The 22269-nt window shown below is 43.0% G+C and overlaps 2 protein-coding genes across 4 annotated transcripts; both read right to left on the bottom strand.

Annotated features, from left to right (window-relative positions):
* Nucleotides 1-1859: 1859 nt before the first annotated feature.
* On the bottom strand, nucleotides 1860-10543 carry LOC117638947. Of its 3 annotated transcripts, XM_034374191.1 has the most exons (19): nucleotides 10016-10543; nucleotides 9917-9942; nucleotides 6578-6706; nucleotides 6385-6470; nucleotides 6176-6289; nucleotides 5979-6077; nucleotides 5754-5906; nucleotides 5533-5658; nucleotides 5321-5449; nucleotides 4620-5225; nucleotides 4447-4509; nucleotides 4319-4360; nucleotides 4107-4243; nucleotides 3921-4029; nucleotides 3643-3843; nucleotides 3400-3567; nucleotides 3174-3315; nucleotides 2963-3081; nucleotides 1860-2871 (listed from the first exon to the last, which is right to left on the bottom strand). In XM_034374191.1, coding segments are annotated over exons 2-19 (2763 nt in total). In that variant the 5' UTR covers nucleotides 9918-9942; nucleotides 10016-10543; the 3' UTR covers nucleotides 1860-2532. The 3 variants fall into 3 exon arrangements, with proteins under 3 accessions (XP_034230082.1, XP_034230098.1, XP_034230089.1); XM_034374207.1 differs by lacking the exon at nucleotides 4447-4509; XM_034374198.1 differs by having other exon boundaries at nucleotides 9917-10032.
* A 2004-nt stretch (nucleotides 10544-12547) lies between these two features.
* Nucleotides 12548-21024, bottom strand: LOC117639135 (uncharacterized PE-PGRS family protein PE_PGRS54-like). The gene is made up of 3 exons (XM_034374520.1): nucleotides 20868-21024; nucleotides 16173-16663; nucleotides 12548-12839 (listed from the first exon to the last, which is right to left on the bottom strand). Exons 1-3 carry the CDS (start codon nucleotides 20994-20996, stop codon nucleotides 12629-12631), a joined length of 831 nt encoding a protein of 276 aa, XP_034230411.1. The 5' UTR covers nucleotides 20997-21024; the 3' UTR covers nucleotides 12548-12628.
* Between the last annotated feature and the right edge of the window lie 1245 nt (nucleotides 21025-22269).

The following is a 22269-nucleotide window of genomic DNA, read 5'->3' as shown; positions in this document are numbered from 1 at the left end:
TGGGAATACCTTATGGCTCATGTTTTTAGGAAGGTAGTACAAGGTCTTTACTATAAATACCATTGCCATAACTCTAGTATCATCCAGGACCCCAATAATCAGAACAACTTAATTGGATATTTCTCACTTTCGGCAAATCAGAGACGCCAAAACTACCCCGAAACGTGAGAATCGCTCTAGTACATTTTTAGGCACGAAGTAGCCTTATAGTATACCCAGGACTCAGCCGGCTCGAGATTTGATTTGTGTGGCCCTTTATGCATTTCGGAAGTTTTCTATACGATTTTAATGAGATTTTGCAGACTAGTAGAACTTTGAACGCTGATTCTGATGTTGAAATCTGGTCAAAAATTTGGTGGCCAATTTTGAGAAATTTGCTGTCAAAATCGCCGTTTCCATGGCAAAACTCGACTCGTCAAAGGAAAAAAAAAGGAGTGGGGGGAGCCGAGCCGGGGCGGACCAATAGCGGAGCTTCTTTTTGGGTCTGTACAGCTTACTCCAAAAGCTGAAAAAGCAACGTTCGAAATGAAAAATTTCTTTGACTGCAGGTAGACAAGATGCAACAATAGAATTGGTGCCGGTTCGAACGCAGTTTTTCGGGTAGAACTATCCAATAATACTTCTTGATTGGAGTGTTTTTGGACATGCGCAGTGTTGTTGTTGTGATTCAGTTAGCACTAGGACCACTTCGCTCCACCTCGCGACTTGCAGTGCTCATGTTCCTCGAACAAGACTCACCCGCGTTTCGAAACCATCCCTCCCGAGTTTATGAAGTTTGTCAAACCAACCGTCGTGGTGTTGATACGTTGTAAGGGAGAACTATTACACAGAATTGAAGAAAACATGACTAGAGAACCATAGCCTTTTGAAACAAGCCAAACAATTCAACGTCCACAACAATGGAGGGGCAGTTTTAATGCGCGACTGCTGGCGCTTTCAGCTTCGCGATTTTCGCAAGGGCGCAGACGCCGAGAAAATAGTTGCCAACCCGAGAAAATTAATTTACTGACTTCTTTCTGCTAAGAACATTTTAATCATGATGGACTTCAAAGATGTTCCATTGTCAGAACACTGCGGAATACATTAGCATTGGAATTTTTTGAATTTTCCAGCATTTTGATTTCTATTTATTGTCAAGTTTAAATTTCGACGGATGGCACATCGACCACATTGGTACCACTGCCATTGGTAGTCCCCTGAGCCACAACTTCACAACACCACTTCTTTTCTTTCTCCACACTCTTACACAATAATCAAATTGACTTCGTGACTCCTAGGATTTCTTGAAATCGTATTTTTTTCATCAAGTATTTTTTCTTTAGGTGGTTTGTAGGTAACTGTAAATGCATCACTATTGATGCGCTTATTCTTTTTCAGCCGTCTGTGTTTCTGAAACAACTTTTCACAAAAGGTTTTGGCTTGACCTGCTGGGAGTTTCTTGGTGAGAAGAGGCAACCGTGTCAAAAGGTTATAAATCTCATAATTTGAAGAGGGACTTCCTTCGAACCATGTATGGGAGTCATCAACTTTCCATTGAGGTTTTCAAAAGGGACCACAATCTATCTCACACCCTTAAAACCATACGAAGAATGGCTTTGTATAACGAAGAAATTTCTTCGTTGCTTACGTAGGATTTTGAGCATACGTTATACAAAGAGTTAGTTCGTAGTCTTGCGAAGTACATACTACGTAACAGGACAGGTCTCTATGGATGCTTCGGTTTGAAAGTGCTTTGTAGCTAACAAAGAATTTGTTCGTAGCTTACATAGAATTAGTTCGTAGGTTACAAAGAAATCCCTTCGTAGCTGACAAAGAAATCCCTTCGTAGCTGACAAAGAAATAAGTTTGTAGGGCACGAAGAAATGACTTCGTTGGTCACAAAGATGAGAGGGCTCGGAATGAAAGGAATGATTCTTCGTGTGATGCGAAGATAATACTTCGTATGAAGTTGAGGCTGCACTCTTAATTGATAATTCAATATTGATTGACATATATTTTTAATAAGCAATAATTTTGCTTTGCAAGAAGGCAAAATCACATCCTTCAGTCCGTACAAAATGTATAATAAATGAATAATTATTATTAGAAGTAAAAAGATCAATTTTTGGGGAAACAAGTGCAATAACATTGACTGACTTGTACATTGACATTGAAAACTTAACTTCATAATCAATACTAAACAATGTTTAACAAACAACACAACTGACTAGGTGAGTTTGACAATGGAAACATGTGACTGGTAACAAGGATTAAAGAAGCTAATTTAAAATTATTAAATCTAATGTTTTTGAGTCAAGATAGAGCTCAAGAAAGTTGCTCTCTCTTGGACTATCCAAAGGAATTTTGAAAACATATAATAAGAGATATATACAATAACATAGATTGACATTGTACAGTAACATTGACACTGAAAACTTAACTTAATATTCAATATTAAACAATATTTAACAAACAACACAATTGACTTGGTGAGTTTGACAATGGAAACATGTGACTGTTAACAAGAATTCAAGAATTAAAAATAATTTAAAATTATTGAATGGACATGTTTTTGAGTCTAAGATAGTGCTCAGGAAAGGAGCTCTCTCTTGCACTATCTAAAGGAATTTTGTAAACATATAATTGGAGAAATCTAAAGGCATTTTTCCACCCTAGAGGGAAATATGCACTAAAAACAAAAAATGACTTTAACAAGAGATCAGTAGCATTTGTTAAGGTGGCTGCTCTACTTAGCTCCAACAACTTAGAGTCTCCAAGCACAAGGAAAATTTTTGCATCCCTGCCATTTCCTACAGTCATGAGATGGGGCTGAATCATGTACTCTGATTCACTTCTCCTTTGGTCTGCCTGTTGTTGAGGATCACTACCCAGCTGGAGGGGGGGGAAAATCAGTTGAGATTCAGACAAAATTAACGGAATAAATACCAAGATGGCACTACTGAGAAGGCAAAAAGGTACTCACAGGCACTATGAAAAGTAGGTCAGAAGTGCGGGCATGTAGAGGCATCTTCCTTTCATGCTCAAAAGTTCTGCGAGGTGTTGGTAGGAACTTGGTAAGGCAATAAAGAGCGTTCAAGGCATCTGGACAGAAAGTTAAAAGAACACAAATCAATAAAATTTATTCCCTATACTGGTTATAAGATTGCAGCAAATGTAGTAATTGTCAAGCCTACCATTTGATGTCCAATTTACACATTCCATGAATTTCTGATCATCCTTGACAATTGCTAAAATTTTAGGCACCATATCAACCATGAACTCTCTGAAAAAGACACCCTGCCTGCTTGGGTATAAAGTGTTAAACTCTTGCTCGATCTAGAAAGAAAATAGAAATCAGAATGTAACATAAAATTGTAACAAAAGTCATGGACATCAACAAGAAATATATACTAAACATACCAGCTCTCCATGATAGGACAGAAAGTGGGGGAAACCCTCAATAATCCTCCCTGTGTTTAATTCCTTTTTTGCCATCTTCTCCCTACGCCTTGTGTAAGTTTGAGACATAAGATGAAGCACATTTGCTTTGTTGCCAATGGTAGGCATAGTCTGACTCAGCTCAGAAACCTGAAACATTTTGATATCATTAGGAAAATCAACAAATAAAAACAGGGGTTCATACGATCATGTATCTGAACTCACATCTTGCACAAAACTGACAGGGTCAGGCGAATCATCAGGTGTGTCGTCTGGAGGTGGTAACAGTTTTCTTGGCACTTTCGGTCCTTTGGGAACAGAGGGTGCATTTCGCACACCCTGACCAGTTTTTCTTTTGAGACTTCTTTGGTTTGTAATTATGCTGTGAGCAAGGAAGCCCATATTTCCTTCTCCAAAGAAATGATGCTGAAAATAAAAATATTTAGAGGCAATGAAAGTCAGTCAATTGTGTTACGATTCAGACAAGCAGTAAATATGCTCACCCAGGGCCGGTCTGACTCTTTAACAAGATGCTTCCTCATTTTAGGTAATGTTTTCACAATACTAATTGCCGCTGCCTCCCTCTGCCTTGTGGTAACATTGAGAACAGATCTGTAATGATAAAAATAATAGATAGAAATATGAATAGCCCATTAATTTACATCAATTTATAGGATGTTATGACTCACCCTGCTTCTGATATTAAATGGTCTGTAATTATTGTAATGAACCTTTTTCTTTCTGCACCATATACAATACCATTTTCATCAAGTTCTCTCAGAAGAGGGTCTTTACTAGCCTGGATTATTTCTAAGATGTTGTATTCCTGGTAAAAATTTTCAACATTAAATATTATTATTTTTTAAAGGAAACTTAACAAATGTGGAGATGGCTTACTTACTAGAGATAACTCAGCAAGGCGCTCTTGAATTAAACGTATGACCTGAAACAGAGCAGATGAATTAATTGAATTTCTGATTCATTTGGAAATATTGGATAACCTATATTTTAAAAACAGAAAGAACATACTCTATCCTCCTGGTTCAGGAAAACAAAATAATTGGAATCACTAGATAGAGGGGCTACTAATGCCTGCAAAATAATATTTTCTCCATTAAATTTTCTGAATCATGAGTAGCTGAAGTAACACACAAACACAAAAAAGGAAAGCAAATACAAATTAGAAATAAAAAGGGAGTTACCTGCTGGTGTGGTGATGCAGATGATCCTCGAGAGCAGCCTGGTCTAACTGCAGGCAGTGCTGAACTTGATGAAGCAGTAGCAGGCGTGCCATACTGATATGTATGGCTTGAGGAAGTTGCAGATGGTCGCAGCATGAAAGAAGAAGATGGTCTGACAGATTGTTCAGGCAAGGTTGAAGGGCTTACTGGTGTCCCCACCAAAAGAGAAGGTGATCTTGTGCTTTGAGTGCAGGCCGGTCGAACTGAGACCAGTGTTGAAGCTGATGAAGCAGCTGCACGCATACCATATTGCAGGGAATGGCATGAGGAAGTTGCAGATGGTCCCATCATTAGAATAGAAGCGGGTCTGACAGACGAATGTTCAGGCAAGGCTGTAGGAGCTACTGCAGGTGTCCGCACAAAATTAGAAGCGGGTCTCACAGACTGTAATGGCAGGGCTGAAGGACCAGCAAGACATCTGGGCACATTAAAAAGAGAAGAAGCTGTTCTGAATGACTGCATTGTTGAGCTTGCCTCTGCAGTCGAGCTTGTCTCAGCAGCAGCCCTGCTATTCATAGCTTGCGTTTCTCCCCATGTTGGTGAAATATTTTCTTTATTCCAAGGATCCTTTAATAATAAGAAGAAAAATTAAGACAGAACAAAAATTAAATTGTAGATACAAATGAAAATTTTATGAAATGTAATTATATGCCAGCACTTACATGGATGCTTGAAGACATCTGAAGATCATCTCCCTCTCGCTGCTGGCTGTTAGATGTGTGTTGGGGACCGCAACTTTCATATACTGCAGATGGCGACCCCAGAGAAGAGCTGTTTCTTGGCATGTGCCTCTGCAGCAATAAAAAGGGAACAATAATAAGATATTGACTGCATGATAGATAAAAAATAAAAATAAAACAATTCCTAAACTCACAGTCATGTTTGAAAGGCTATCTTCAATTGCTTCAGACTGCTCATTTGCAGAAGCGAACGAGGACATAACTTCATCGAAATCCATACAAGGGGATGATGATCTCAAAGAAAGTAGGTCTTCAGAGCTCTGCAGAAAAAAAAAGTAGAAATACAATGTGAATTAGTACATGCAAGTAAGCATTTAAATAATAATAATAAATAATACTACTTTCCAACACTTACATGAATGCCTGGAAACTCATCAAATGTCGAATCCTCAACAACTGCATCAGTTCTCAGAGGCAGTGAATTGTGGGTGGCATTTCCAGAAGAGAAATTCACACTTGAATCCAGTGAAGGGGATGGCAAACGAGGGGTAGGATCTCTCACAAAATTCTGCAGATAGACAATTAAATTAGCACACTCAATAGAAAAACTTCAAAAATAATTTAGCTTGAGGTCTCTTACAGGCATGTTAGGAGAAGGATTATCAGCTTGGGTAATTGGCATTGTTATATCATTCCTCCCTTCTCTGTTATCTGAAGAGCAGTTTCTCCCTGACTCCATCTGTAGGAGCACCAGTCAAATCATGAAAAGTATTGCAAACAACAATAAAAATACCTGAAAATAATGGGTGAGGAACCACAAACTTGATGACTACATACTGAAGTTAGGTCAGGCTGAGATGAGTTTCCTTGATTGGAGCTTGCACTTTGGATGGATGTCAAGTTAGCTTGCCTTGAACTTCTGCGTGTTGGAGCAGGATTAGTGGGTTTAGGCTGAAACAGAAAGAGTGAGTTCATTACAAGGATCATACGACTGTAGTTAAAATTTTCTAATCAGACAAAAAGAAAGTACAATGAAAATATGTTACCTGAGTACGAGTAGAACTGCCACCTTTCTTTCTACTTGGCTTTGGCTCTTCGGGTGACATGAATGCTGGAGCTTTCATGGGACAGCCTGGAAAAAAGAGAGAAGGTTAAAAAACACTCTGTCTATGGAACTTAAAACAACAGAAAACAAAAAATGAATACAAAGTAGAAAGAAAGAATAGGAGATTAACTTACCATTCATAAGCATAGAGACGTAGGCGTTGAATCTTGCCAAGTTTGCTGTCCTTTCAATGTCTGGCATTGCATCCCACACCTCGTCAGAAAAGAAGTGTCTGATCTTGTCATAATTCATTTCTGTTGCCACTTAAAAAAATAGTATTTCTCAAATTAGTAATCTGATAAGAATAACACAATTTTATGATTTGTTCTTGCTATTACCACTGAGGCTGTTCATGAATTTTATTACTTTATGGGACATATCAAAATTTAGATCAATAGAATTAAAAATTATTGGACCATAATGAATGGCATAATAGGAAAACTATAGATGCAAGACTTCGGTATCATCACTTCAAGCAATGGTTTGAGGAGCAAGGTACATCTGATTGGAATCATAGCGTTTCCACAAGCTCAAAAGGCGGTGTGTGGCCATCTGGGCAGGTTGGACTACTTGAAGAGGAGCATCACTGTCAGGATTGACCTCATATGCCGCAAACTTGGGATCGAACTTGACAGTTTTCCAATTCTGAGAGATCAAATAAATAGCATCCTCACTGAATGAAACATATACTGCAATGATTTTCCCAAATACTGGGTAATGTCCCCCATTCTTGAGACTGAGAGTAACAAAGAGTTCTGGCCTGTAGTCAATTCCATGACATTTGACAAACTTCACCACATACACTTTGGACAATGCATTGACACCAGAATCAATCAACTGTTTTGCATGGACAGTATCACATACAGTATAAAGTTTCCTTCCTTGCTTACTCATAACAAGGATCTGTTTTTGCTGGTTAAGCATGTCAGATGCAGTCTTCATCTGAAGCATCTCCATGAGAGTTTTCAGAAAATTTATATAATTGTGGCAAACAGTTGCTACTAATTTGAAGAAGTAGTGCTTGGCTTCATATCGAGCACACCAATATAGTATCATTGGCCCAAATTTTCTTAGCTGGGCTGCATAATGCAAAAGATGGTGATGCTTGTTGATGAACCTAATTATTCTTTTCTTTTTTCTCTTCTTCTGCTTCTTTCTAGCAACCTCTTCAGCATTGGCCCCCTCATTCACTCTTGGAGGAACAACTTCTAAGTCAACTTCTTGGTGATGATCTTGAAATATTTCAAAGTGACTATCATCCTCTTCATCTGCTTCAGTTGCAGGAGTTCCTTCTGGATCATCAACTTGTTCCTCGGAGGCTGTTCCAACTTCTTCACTGGCAGGCTCCCCGGCTGTTTCCTCCTTGCCTGGAAAAATAACTTTAAAAACACGATGATGCTCAAAAACAAGTGCCCCTAGATTCCCCAAATCAGCCTCACAATGTGCATGAGCAAAGGAAATTGACATAATTTGATTTAAGAGACTGATGAGTTGCATGAACATATCATCCTGAGGGACAAGATCAGCAAATAAGAAAGGAAATGCACGGGTGAGCAGCCACATCTGACAACCAGTTTGGTGCAGATTGTATGAGCTGATGTCACTGAGGTAACTAGCAGTAAATGTGGGTGATGGCTTGTTATTCTTTTCAGCAAACCCATAATCAAAGAATTGCACTCTTGCATTTAAGGTGGCCTCATCAAAATACTTCTTCTCACAGACATAGTGTCGGAGTGCCAACTTTACTTCCATCTTGCAAATTCCTTGCGGGAGATCATGGAAGATATCGAACACTGAATGTTCAATTGGTCTGAAGAATCGGAGTCCCTCTAAGGGGGATGACCCAAGAACACCAGTGGCTTTTTGCCAAGCTTCACTGATTTTTGCTGAAGCAACATCCTTTGCATGTTTCTCTGAAGTCCGTGGTTCTCCTAGCTCAAATCCATCCGCCCACAATTCATCTCGAGTGATGTAGCAGCACCGACAAAATAGTTTTGCAGCTGGGGACTTCAGCCCAATTATTTGGTGAGCTGCCAAGTCATCACCAATCTGAGCCACAAGAACAGCATGAAATGTAAATGGCATTCCATTAACTTCAATAGTGACACCTTCATTCTCCAAAATTGTCATATCTCGCAAAAATCCTTCCCACACTTTGGCCTTTAAACAATCACTCGCAAAGGACAGGATAGTGACCCAGATGTTACAGAGTAGAGCATTGAGATCTGCAGGTAAATTTTGAATACCAATATAAACACCAGATATCTTGTATACCCCTTGCCTGGCAGATAGAGCTTGAAGCGGCTCAAGATCATCAAGATACAGAATTATTCTGATGGCTTCTTGAAGTTCTGCTGGTAGAGTTGCAAACAATGATCCATCTCTAAAATTTCTTAAATAACCATCATTACTGGACCTCTCACTAAGTATAATAGTTCTCAGGTTGTCATTAGACATTACATGTTTGAGAATAGTAATGATACTCATTGATTGAAATGAATTTGCAACTTGGCTTGGTTGTAGAATGGGTCTGGAGCTGTGCTGTCTTGAGTCAAATCTATTGTCCAAGAATATTTCATTAGCCTCAAGAAGTCCATATTTTTCTTTGAAACATTTCATTTGTTGAGGTTTTGTTTTGATCCTACTGAATGGATCACAAAGGGAAAATTCCCTTAAAAGGCTTTCAACTTGGAACGCATCTTGATTAGGCTGCGATAAAAAATCTGTTACTTTCACCTTTAAATGAGATGCAGCATCCTGCATCATAGAAAAGCACTGTTCCTGTACTGTATTCAAGGCAGAACCAGTCATGTAAGTAATGCCTCTCAACCGCAAAACACTCTTCTCTGCAGAGGACCGTAGATCAACAGGTGCAGGCTCTTCATCAGGATCCTCTTCAGGCTCGAAATCAAAAGCAGGCAGCTGTTCGAAGAAATCCTCTTCAAAGCTGCCCTCTGACCGAACACTTGCAGGAGCAAACCCGGCAGCATCATTTCCAGTTAAAGATGAACCACCTTGAGGGTCATTGGTAGCAACCACAGGAACTGGGAGCACAGGAAAATTGGTGGCACCAAGCAGGTGGTGATCTCGAATATGTCTATAAAGGGAGGGCCGAGACAGAAACTCAGAGAGACACCCATCTTGGCCACAAATGAAAGGTGCGCAATGATCCTTCCTACTGATATGTTCTTTAAAAGATTCAAAACCTCCAGGAACATAAGATTTATGTTTGTAACAAAAAAACTGTGGCAAATAAGCCATGGCCATGAATGGGCTTTACACATTTCCGCTTTACAATTTGCGGATACTACCTTTGATGTAAAATTCTGAACAAGCCTCAGTGATAAAACACTTGTGGAATATATTCACAAATCTTAGTGAATCGTTAGGAGACCAAATTAAGAACTGACTCCTCGTGTTTGAGAGAGAATAAACTCAGAACAAGCACACCCATTGTAAAAATTTATGCTTACTTTTAATGGCCTACAAAGCCCAACACCTGTAAACAAAAACAAATCTTTAGAATGCGACCAGAAATTTCAACCGTTAAGAGTCCACATAATATCACAAACCTTAATTGAAGTTGTGGGCTGCAATGATTAGAAAGAAAAGGGACCTATCTGGAAAAAGAAGAAAAACAAATGTTAAACATTCCGAACGTCGCGAATTCAACTTAACCTCTACAAAGGGACTAGGGGCTAACTCAGCGACACAAGGAACGTCCGGCCAAGTAAACAAACGTAAAGTCATCTCAACTTACTCACAACACTGAGAATTGACCACGATAAAATGCGATTAATCACAGTTGAAATTAAATTACAATTGTATGACCCATCGAGGTTAAGAACCGATGCTTGTGCCGTAACTATAGTTTACCAGGAAATTCAAAACAACTGTTTTAACGATTCGATCTTGGTACGGGACGAATATATGCAATCAGGGGCCGTGAAATCGATAACAATTTAACACTTACAGTTATGGAAAAATTGGATGATCGGAATAGTTAGAATCCGAGAGGGAATGCCATTTCTGAACACAAATTCACCGAACCAAATCCGAACACATGTTGCCAACAGCGATCTATTGCCAACCTTCCCAGAACAAATGAGCATCGGCTTGCGTCTTCTGCTCTACAAATCAAAGAGTGTACATAGTATGCTCTAACTGGAGCATGCCTGCAAGCACGCTCTAGCTAGCGCATGCCTGCCAAGCATGCACTAACTAGAGCATACATGCCATGTACACGCTTCCTGATGCAGAAAACTCCCTATCCCTTATGCAGTAAATGTATGCTTCAGTTAGCGTGTACATGGCATGTATGCACTAGTTAGTGCATGCCTGGCAGGCATGCGCTAGTTAGAGCGTGCTTGCAGGCATGCTCCAGTTAGAGCGTACCATGTACACTCTTTGATTTGTAGAGTGCTGCATCTGCAATTAATGTTTCGTTATTGACAGGACAGGCGGTTGTTTATTTATTTCTTGTCCGAAGCCAAAAGAATTGAAGATATTTTTAGGCATGTCAGTGTCAAGTCACCGAAGACAGCCCTTAGTTGAATTTGAATTGCCCGAATTGGAGGAGCCACCAAATTGCGTTTGGATATCGTCCGGTTTTCCAGTGATGAGTGCTTTTAGTGAGTAGTGTCTATGGCCTAACCAATGTTTGGTTTTGTGTGAGAGAGTGGCAGTGTTACTTTGGAATCCACAAAGGGGGGGTCTATGTTTGACAGCCCTTATGATGAGTTCTTCTTACAAACACTTATCAATTTAGATTGACAGCTCTTAAATTTCTAAGGGTCTTTCTGAAGTAGTATGGTATGGGTAAAAAGAATAGACATGTCTAAGTAGTTTATCAGGAGATTTGTATTTTAGGAGTTAAGTAAATCACCATAACCTTATCAAGCCATTTGAACTCAGCAGCAAAGGGAGAATTTGTTTCTGATATAACAAAAGTTCTATCAAGAACAGACAGGACTGTGCTTGCCAAGATTTGTTCGTGGAGTGCGAAGCAAGTTCTTTGTTACAACGAAGTAGATATCTTCGTTAGATTAGTTCGCTATCTACGAAGGATTTTCTTTGTAGCTTACGAAGTAAATGATATTGCAGAGCTCTGGGTGCTAGGCCAGCTATAAGGTATTCGTTGCTACGAAGGATATTCTTTGTCTGTACGAAGGTTCCCAGTTCTTCGTAACCTTGCGAAGAAATGTGTTCGTATGGTTTTAAGGGTGCAGATTTGCTCATTCGTCTTAGCAGATGCATATTTAATGACATGTGCCTTATGCCATACAACTTTTCAAAATCTTTTACAAATTTACACATCATATTATCAGGAATTTGCAAATCTGCTGAAGAAATACTTTGAGAATTGCAGAAGGATACACCCACAACAAACAACTTGAAATGCTCAAAATACTCCTCCTTATTCATTTTTCTTGAAAATAGAGGCAATGCTACATACAAAAGAAAATTCCTGCAAACAGAAGCTTTCAAAATGACAGTTTGTCAAAAGCAACAAACTCTCTCTGAGCAAAATGTGGCAAGTCCACTGATAACAATATCCTATTGGCTGCACTTAATTTATTGTAGAGAGCCACAAAAGGAACGAAATCGGCAGTGGTCACCCACGCGACCTGCTAATTGGGTCTGGAATGCCCCATGGTATTTTAAGTGGACTTGAAGCCTTGCGACAGATGGGTACCCTTCCAGAAGTGCACTTTTCATCTGATATAGACTAATGTTGCAAACAGATCCAAAGGTTCTACTTTGGATCTGACATTGTTCAGTCGGGTGATATTCGTGACTTGGATAGACAAACAAGTCTTAGGCCACATTGATCTCCTTATTGGCAGCAGGTCCATGCAACAGACTCTGCGTACATTTTCTGTTTTACTGTTTTTATCGGGCCAACCATTTGTATCGAGCAACAATGGTAGTTTGGGATTCTTTTGGTTTAATTGCGCATTTTGCCTTCGTACAGGAGTTGACGCAAGATTGTGGGCTTGTCTTTCAGGCCAAACAGGTCTGTGGAGGGGGTCCCTATGTCTGGCATAGGAACGAGATCGGCTTTGGCGGTTTGGGTACGCCATGAAGAGCGCGTTTCGACACGATTGAGGTGATTCAATATTTATTTAGTTGGCGACTATCGTGTGGAGGCCGCTCAAACTCAGGTGGCACTTGGCACAGGCCGATCAGGCCTGGTTGCCTCGCAGGGCGTCGATGGCGTCCTCGGCGGCGCCGGCGACGACCTTGGTGACGCCCTTGCCGGTGGCGACGGCGACGGACGCGGCGGTCTGCGCAGCACCGACACTAGCGTCGGCGACGCGGCGGCCGACGCCAGCGGCGCCCTGGCCAGCCCTGATGGCGAGGCGGGCAGCCGACTCTCCGCCGCGGACGGCGGCCCTGTCAGAGTAGGAAAATCACGCGTTTGAGAACATTTTTCACAGAGGGCCTGAAGACCGGTGGACGCGGTCAAAATCCCGGACGAGTTGAGTTTCCAAGTCGCTGCATGGGACTAGAACCGAATGTGACCCCACCAATGGATTGTTCTCCGAACGAGGAGTCCATTGGCGGGTTGACGCACTCGGTTCGGCTCCTGTTTCGCGACTCCGGGGGTCGAAACACGTCTCCGCGTTTCGGCCGCCAGCGCCGGTCCTCTGTGTATTGTTGTGCCTCCATACTTGCTGACTTCATGTGTTCAATGCAGGCTGACTTAACTCTCGTGACTTGTTAAAATAAAGAAAAGATTGAAGTCCGTACTGTGGTGGTGCTGGAGACTTTGTATACCACTGGTAAGAGGCCTTTAAAAATTTATTGTACCCTCTGGATTCAAGATGGGTGCACGCTAGACCGTGTCTTGTCGTAACAGGCTTCGCGATGCTGCGCCAGTTTCGACTATCCACGCCTGGCGTTTACACCTACCTCGGCCTGCGGCTCTTCATGCTTGCTTTCTCAGGAATTTATGGTGAAGCAATGAGTAGAGCATTCGGTGATGAAGGGTTAGAAGAGAGTTCATGGTCGAAAAAGAAACCCATATTTGTACTCAAGCAACAACTCATTGCAACCGCCGACGGCCTGCAGAAGCGCAAAACGAGTCCGTGGCACCGATTGCTACAACTCAAATAGTCGGGCTCCTGGACCCCCTTTCTGAACCCTCGTTAGAAAGGTTTTGCTGAAACCTATCGAAAATGATGACAATAATTTTGAGTCGGTCAACCCCTGTTTCCCAAGACACTACTCTGACCAATCCACGAAGTCGGCCTCCTGGACCCCCTTCGACCCCTCGTTTGAAAGGTCGTGGCGAAACCTATCGGAAACCACATTAGATTTTTCAGTCGGACGACCTCCTTTTGCCCCGATCCTGATCTGGCCAACTGCCGAAGTCGGGCTCCTGAACCCCCCCTTCCGACCCCTCGTGGAAAAAGTCGTAGCGAGACTTATCGTGAACCGCAATAAAGTTTTTCAACCGGTCGACCCCCTTTTTCCGAGATCCTTATCTGGTTTTCCGTGCCCGTTTACACGAGTTTCCATGGAACAAGTTCAGACGTTCCTTCTTCTGTACGTGTCAGGTCATTTTCCCAGAAGGCATTCATTCAGTAAAAACTCTGCAAAGAATCGCGTCCTAATACAAAGGAAATGAAGGCATTGTAAAATCCACGAATACGAAGGTACTCTGCGAACAAAGGCTTTCTAGAGTGCACTTATGAATTTCACGTGCGAGCTTTATCACTGCATTTCGCACTATTGAAGATATTGCAGGTCATTTCGCGGTTCAGTCCACCCGCCACCATTTCGCGGAATTTTGCCACTAGTTGTCATTTCGGAGTCATTTCGTTATTATTTTATTCAGATGCTGTGCCAACTGTGTGGCGTGTCGATTTCCACTCGTATTTTGCGTGTCAAAGTACGGAATTTGTAACAATGTCATCGTCACTGATAGCCGACGAATGTGACGTTACGTTCGTTTTCACGTGAAAACAACGATGTTAGTTTCAGGTTGGGTAAGAAAAGTACACTCGAGGCTCGGGTAAGAAAAGTACACCCGTTATATCTCCGAACTGAAACTACACTGAACCATCACGTTAGTGGTTTTAGAAAGATTGGTCATCCCGCTGACAAAAAATAAATTTAGCCCAGTTCTACATATAATATTTAGAATCAAACTGCACGTTTGAAAAAAACATTAAAAATAACAATGAAAATCTTTTTTTTAAATGTTTGTACTTTGAAGTACAGCTTCCTGCAGAATCAGCCGACAGTCCAATGTAAGGTACCACCTTATAGCTTAGACCATCATCTTTGAAAAACAGTGCCGTTCGATGCTCTTAGGCTTCAACACAATTTTTTATTAGTGTAAAAATGAAATGGGGAAGAAAAGTACAGTCGGCTGGGGAAGAAAAGTACAGGCACTGGGGAAGAAAAGAACACCCTCTAAGAAACTAAAAGCGGGATGAAAATTGAATTGATCACGGAAATAGATTTGATTAGGCGAGACAAGCAAAAAATGTCAACACAAGTTATAGAATTAGAGTAGAAATGAACAAGTTATTGGGCATTTACGTGAAAAGGGGAAGAAAAGTACAAAAATGCTGTGCCCACTTACCTCTGAGAAAAGGCTTTTTTGGACCTTCTATCATGAGTCCATGTAGAATCAGAACCAATTGACCGATTTTGACGAAACTTGAACTGATGGCAAGTGAAAGCTCTCCACTTTATGGCTAAACCTGTATTGAGCCAAGATTGGCGGTCTCCTGGTTCGAAATCGCAATTCTTTTCGTTGTACTTTTCTTTCCCGGTGGTGTACTTTTCTTACCCTTTTCGAGGAGTTCCGAAATCACATACATTTTGGCATGTTGTACGTAATGTAGGGAACTATAATCAATGAACAGTGATCCATTTCGTTAGGAAGGCATTGGATTACAAGTTCACGAGAGCAGAATAGTTGAATCCTCATTTGAAACTTCTGTACAGTGCAAAGTACGCGTTTTGTACTTTTCTTCCCCAACCTACCCCTACACGGTGAAAATTTACGTTCAAACGAATGTGACACTGCACCGCTTGAACTTCGGGTGTGACACGTCATCACACTCTCATTCCAGGAACGTGACATCACGTTGAAACGAACGTGACAAAATGTCACGTTCGTTTGAGCATTGTGTCACGTTCGTTTGAATGTGAACAAGCTGGTTTTTGGCCAATTCACACTCAAACGAATGTGACACAATGCTCAAACGAACGTGACACGTTCGTTTCAGCGTGATGTCACGTTCCTGGAATGAGAGTGCAGTGGGTGAACTGTCACATTCAAACGAATGTGACACATGGTACCGACACCTGTCGTGTCACATCCGAACGAATGTGACACCCATGTACTGTCACGTTCGTTTTAATGTGACATGCCTGAATTGTCAGACAATCATGGCGTGTCACATTCAAACGAACGTGTTAAATTGGGCATGTCACATTCAAACAAATGTGACTGTACATGGGTGTCACATTAGTTTAGATGTGGCACGACATGTGTCCATAGGAGCCACGTGTCACATTCGACTGAATGTGACAGTTCGCCAGCTGATTGCGTGTCACACTTGAAGTAACGTGACCAAGCGGTGCAATCTGGCACATTCGTTTGACAGTAAATTGCCACTGTTTGTCACGCTTAAACTAACATCGCCGTTTTCACGTAAAAACGAACGTGGGGTCACATTCGTCGGCTACCAGTGGTCCCATCCCTACCTGGCGGCGCCAGCGCCCAGGTTGGTGGCGCCCTGTCCGATGGAGAGGCCGGTGCCTGCGGCGCCGCGGGCGAAGTTGACGCCACCGCGAGCGACGTTGCCGACAGCGCCGGCGACTCCGCCAAGGCCGAAGCCGTCGGCGACCTCCTCAGCAGCGGTGATGCTGTTGAGGGCCAGGTCGGCACCGATGTTGGCGGCGGCGCGGGTGCCGTTCAAACCAAGGGCAGCAACGGTCTCCCCGGCGGCGACGAGTCCGCGGGCGCCGCCGGCGGCGAGGGTGGTGGAGCCGGTGGCCAGCCCCAGGCCAGCGTCGGCCGTGCCCTTGGCCGCACTGATGCCCAGCTTGGCGCCGGTGGCGGCGGCGTTGGCGGCGACCTGGCCTGCCTCCAGGCCCACGAGGGTGGCCGTCTTGGCCGCGCCGATGCCCGCCTTGGCCGCGTCCAGGGCCAGGCCGAGGAACCGACGCTCGCGCACCAAGGCGCCAGCGTTCGCCTGAAACAGAGGACAAGTTCATGAGCACGCCTCCACTCTCTTCGGCGTACACAGGATCACTTTAAAAAATTGCATACTTTTGTACGGAAATGGTATAGAAAAATACAGTATGGAGGTACGGAGAAAAGTACGGAACGTTCCGTACTTCACGGCAAAAACTTTGTCGTGTTTTACAAGGACCGGTCACCTCAGCTAAGGGTCTTGGCCCCTGGTCCTTAGGTAAACCCGTCTGGCTAAGGTAGCTCCTTAGCCAAGCGTTTGTTTACATGTCCGCCATGAGCTTATAACCTAACCGATGCTTCACACTCAAACGAATTTAACCGAGTAAAGGTAGTTAAAGTTTCAGAAAATACCAAGGTAAAATGTGCGATTTTTCCATTTCGAGTGCTCGTTTGCCTCTGGGTGATCTGGTTCATTCACGTTCGTGAAATATGTGGTCGGCTGAGGGAGCGCCGTAGCGTAAACATAATCCAAATTTCTTTCAGCAATCCTTCCTTCTTTTTGAAAAGCGAGTACAGAATCGGGTTCAGCGTTAAATTTTACGTAAGCAAACATGTTACGTCGATTTTATTGGTTATTTTCTGCATTCCTACAATTGGCAAATTTGAGGTTAAAAATGGCGGACGTGAAAACGAACACGCTGGGCTAGTTTGGCTAAGAAGCTACCTTAGCCAGAGGGGTGTCCCTAAGGATCAGGGGCCAAGACCCTTAGCTGAGGTGACCGGTCCTTATAAAACACGACAAAGTTTTTACCGCGTTGCTCCATATGAACCCATGTAAATGCGTACGGAATAACAGGAAAAGTAGCGATTTGCATCGGCAACTTTGGCCCGTCCCGTACAGTAAGATACGTACGAATTTCGCCTATGTTTGACTCTGACGGGAATTAAACCTGAGTCTGGGGTTAAAATAAATGTCGTTTTCGTCATCAGCACCCTCAAAAACGTCAGAAACAATGCAAAAACTCGAATAAAAAGAATGTTCAAAAAATACCCCGCTGGGATTTGAACCCGGGTCCGAACTTCTCCGATTCTCTCGAAACTGGCACCATTGGTTTTTTCTCGTCACCCCGATTCCAAAAATACCCCTACATGCCCTGCTAGCTGTATCCGTTGCCGAGATCCTCCTCGACCCCATGTAGACCATGATGCACCTGCAGCAGCGACCCCGGGGCTCGGATCGGATTTGCTGCCACCGGGCGGTTCTTAGGGTCACCCAAGGAGGCTGCATACCAAATTTGGTCAAGATCGGACCACGGGAAGTCCTCGGACGGACGAACGGACGGACGGACGCACAGCAGGGATCATACTATATGCCCGTCCCTCCGTCATTTTTTTTTACAAACAAGCTAGGGCCCGCCCTTCCGTCGAATCGAGTTGCCAGCTCCGCTTCGCTGCGCCGGCAACTCGGTTCGACAGGGGGCCGGCCCAGCTTGGCCTGCCGGCGGCCTTTTCTCGGGCCTTCGGCCCTCGCATCAGTCCCAACTTGGCCAGTCGAAGGCCCGGGCCTTCGGCCCGCTCGCATCACACACACCGTGAGCGGGTAAAGCAAAGTTATCGATGTACCACACTGTAAAAAATTCCGTACTTTTGTACGGAAATGGTACAGAAAAATATAGTACGGAGGTACGGAAAAAAGTACGGAACGTTCCGTACTTGCTCCATATGAGCCCATGTAAATGGGTACGGAAAAAAAGTACGGAACGTTCCGTAGTTGGCAAGTACGGACGTTCCAGGCAAATTATTGACCAGACATGTTCCGTACTTTTTCCGTACCTTTTTTCTCACAGTGCATCGTGACTTAGGCCCGCCCTTCTATTCACAATACCCTATGCAATAGTCCTTACACTTTTTACTCCAACTGTCCTTAGAATATGCCCATTTCTTTTGTCTCTTCGCCCTCATTCCGAAAATACCCATATTTGCAATGCTACTGCAACTCCTTGCAATAGAGGCACAGCAGGAGCGCAAAACGAGTCCGTCGCACTTTTTCCCATAACTCATGAAGGCGGGCTCCTGGACCCCCCTTCCGACCCCTCGTTGAAGAGGTCTTGCCAAGACCTATCCAAAACTTAAGTAAAAATTTTCAGTCGGTCGACCCCCTTTTTTCAAGATCCTGATGTGACTAATAGACGAAGTCGGGCTCCTGGACCCCCTTTCCGACCCCTCGTTGAAAAGGTCTTGCTGAGACCAATCGAAATCTGCAATAAATTTTTTTAGTCGGTCGACCCCCTTTTTTGAAGATCCTGATCTGGCCAACTTGTAAAAGCGGCCGATGGGGTCGGGACCAGGTCCATTCATCTTGTCTCGTCGCCCCGATTCCAAAAATACCCCTATGTGCCCTGCTAGCACCAATAATGGCGGAAATCCCCCTCCCGCTCATCTAAACCATGATGCACCTGCAGCAGCCCTTGTGCGACCCGGACGGGATTTGCACCACCGGATTATTTGTTTGGACGGTACTCCTGAAGTACCCTCCAAATCTGGTTACTCTAGCTCAACTCCTTCCTTGTACACAGACGCCAACAACAACAACAACAACAACACACAGACACAAAGGCAAATGCATAGGCCCTCCCCCTATTTTTTGAATAGAAGGGCGGGCCAAACAAATGCATAGGCCCTCCCCCTATTTTTTGAATAGAAGGGCGGGCCAAAAAATGAACGGGACGGGCCAAAAAAGGTACGGAAGTTCCGTAATTGGCAAGTACGGACGTTCCAGGCAAATTATTGACCAGACATGTTGCGTACTTTTTCCGTACTTTTTCTCAAAGTGATTAAGGGATATGAATCTATTCAAATACATATTTCAATTTAAGGGAAAATTCCGTGAAGTTACGGCATGGATCAGTAGATCATACCAGTGAAGTTGTATACATGGTTTCCGGGATGGTGGCTTCTTCAAGTTTGAATGACGAGGTCCACTTGAGTTGTTTGCTCATTTGGGGTTAAGACCCGTCCTGTATCGAGTACTGTTCTCACGAGAGCGGACTTTTATTTCAGTCGGATCTATGCTGCCTTACTTTTACTTTGCCAACTCAAAAGTACACTCATTCGGCGTGTACTTACAAATTAAATCCTAAGATAATGTACTCAGTTGAACAAACTCGCACCGGAGCGTACTCAGGTGAGCACGTGCTGAAGACAGTGCACTGAAAACACGTGAATTCGTGGAGTGTGTCTGCACGCGGTGGGTTTTATTTTCACGCAATGCTGACTAACATACTGCACTTTTATCCAAAGTGTGACAGTGAACTCGTTTTGATACCATTCTATTGCGTCATTGGCGCAATGAAAAAGTTATTGCACCGCAGGTTTGTCATACATATTGTATTACATTAACGCATGTTATCACGATATCAACCCAAAATGCGACAGTCTGGGCCAAGTAAAGAAATTTATTGCATTTTTAACGCGATATTTTTTAGGTAAGTTGAAGGAATCACATTAACATGCCCAGTTGAGTCCAGGCGTGTACATGCCAGGTTGGCTTCAGATGGAGTGTTCTTGCGGGCATGATTCAACCAGAAGTATCCGTACAAACTTGAGTTTGTAGAGTCATCACATCAGTGCCCCGTGTACCCCGGACACCCCCAAAATCGCCCGGTGATGCCTGTATCTTTGCGAGCCCCATGGACATTGGTGCGCTCTCATTACGTGACTGAATTTTTACTCGATTTGTCAAGTGCAAGAAATTTGTGCGAACATCAAACTTACTTTTCGTTTCTTTGAGAACTACTAAGGGATTGTCAAGTGGTGTTCTTTCAATTTATTTTTGTGAATAATTTTGCAAAGAAGATAAGTCATACCTACTTGGAAAACTCAGAGTATTATTTTTGCTTAATGTACTTATTGATTAAGAGTAACGTCCTGAGAGTGTGCAGGTGTATAATGGTCTTCGTCAGGTAAAATAGAATCTCCTTCACTCATGAATGAATTGCAAATAGGGTTTCGTGAAATTCAGAGGTGGGACAAGGAAGGTCAACAACGGTGGAAAACATGTGTCAAAACATGAACAATGGGCTTGAGAGCTAACCAGACCCGAACAGGACTCGACCCTTACCCAAACCTCCTCTTATTGGCTCAAAACTAGTCGCTATGATCTCATGGTTGTGGTTAAAATACCCTTGTTGCTTGCTATTCTCGCGTTTTTACTAAGACCTCAGATTCGATACCCACATTCTTATCACCTCTGAAAGACTTACCTGGCAGACGCAGGCCACAATAAGGATACCAATACCGAATGCCTTCATGTTGACTGCAGCTCCGCAGGTACTGACGGGCCAAGGACGAGCGCGGTCTGTTTTATACTGTGTGCCGAACAGGTGTTTCATCCACGGGACTTGCTTCGAAACAGCCTGATCCGTTTTAGTCTTGTGTGAGCCTCGCCGTGTTTGAAGTACTCAGCCTGCAGAAGTCAGCACCGCAAACAGATGATACATGCGTGAACGAACAACCGATTTACGGCATTTGGGCCTCGACACGTGCGAGACGTCATAGTTTTGGTCAATCAAAGCAACACCGGAAAATAACCGAAGCTTCGCACTTGTGCCTACCGACGGGTCGCCAACTCGCGTATCATATTACTCCATAAGTCATAAGGCATATTACTTGAGTCTTCACAGTTGAAAGTGAACGAAATTTAATGAAATTTATAGCATTATTTTCAGTAAACGTCATTAATTTTAGTAACATCTGCACTTTTACTTCACGCATTTCAGAACAGTGAAATGACAATGACGTAAGATGGTTTTGACATAATATCTGCGCTGGGTCCGCAAAGTTGTTTGGGGTGGATCCAGATCTGCTTCAACGGATTGTGGGCCCTTAATGGACAGAAACAATGATTGAATTAGAATCCGACAAGTCACAAAGGAAAATGATAAAATTACTTCAATGACAACTTACAATAGTTGACAAGAGTTCGTCCAAAGCAATAGAATGAGGTGATTTATTAGCAGTAACACCCTCATTGTCAGACTCAGTGGGAATTACCACAGTCTTTTCAGCAACCTGCACACATAGGAGCGATTCTCACGTTTCGGGGTAGTTTCGTTTCTTCTGACTCCTGTGCCCAAACGAGCGCAGATATTGACATGGGGTTTGCTTCTGATGTTAGGGAGGGCCATTGCCTACCGTAAACCGGGGTAACTTGAGACAATATTTCACGTTTTTTGGACCGTGTGTCCACAAAACGTCTCTCACCAACCCGAATCCCAACCATGTTTAATTTCACATGATTACAATCGGTTTGGACCCCACGAATTTTTTGGGGGTCTCCTAAAATGAGAGTATTGGGCCTCTAAAGTTGTCTCAAGTTACCCCGTCATTTGGGGTAACTTGAGACACACCCAGCTTTTACTTTGCTTTTTCACGGAAGTGGGGTTTTTGTCAGTCCATACTGATTTTCTGAGACATGTAACTTATTTTCAATGAAAATTAGTACTTGTGGAATATATAAGAAGAATTTTGATCCATATAGTAAGAATTTTTCATCGAAGTTACATTTGGTAATTTTAGGGATAACGGCACTTCAGAAGCGCAACGATTCTCCCATTTCACATCCAACCCTGTCAACTAAGTACAGCGATTCTCTCATTTCACATC

Source organism: Thrips palmi, unplaced genomic scaffold (genome assembly GCF_012932325.1).
Source record: "Thrips palmi isolate BJ-2018 unplaced genomic scaffold, TpBJ-2018v1 HiC_scaffold_1, whole genome shotgun sequence".
Taxonomy (NCBI): Eukaryota; Metazoa; Arthropoda; class Insecta; order Thysanoptera; family Thripidae; genus Thrips; species Thrips palmi.
The sequence above is the reverse complement of the archived record's forward strand: the minus strand, read 5'-3'. Positions and strand labels throughout refer to the sequence as shown.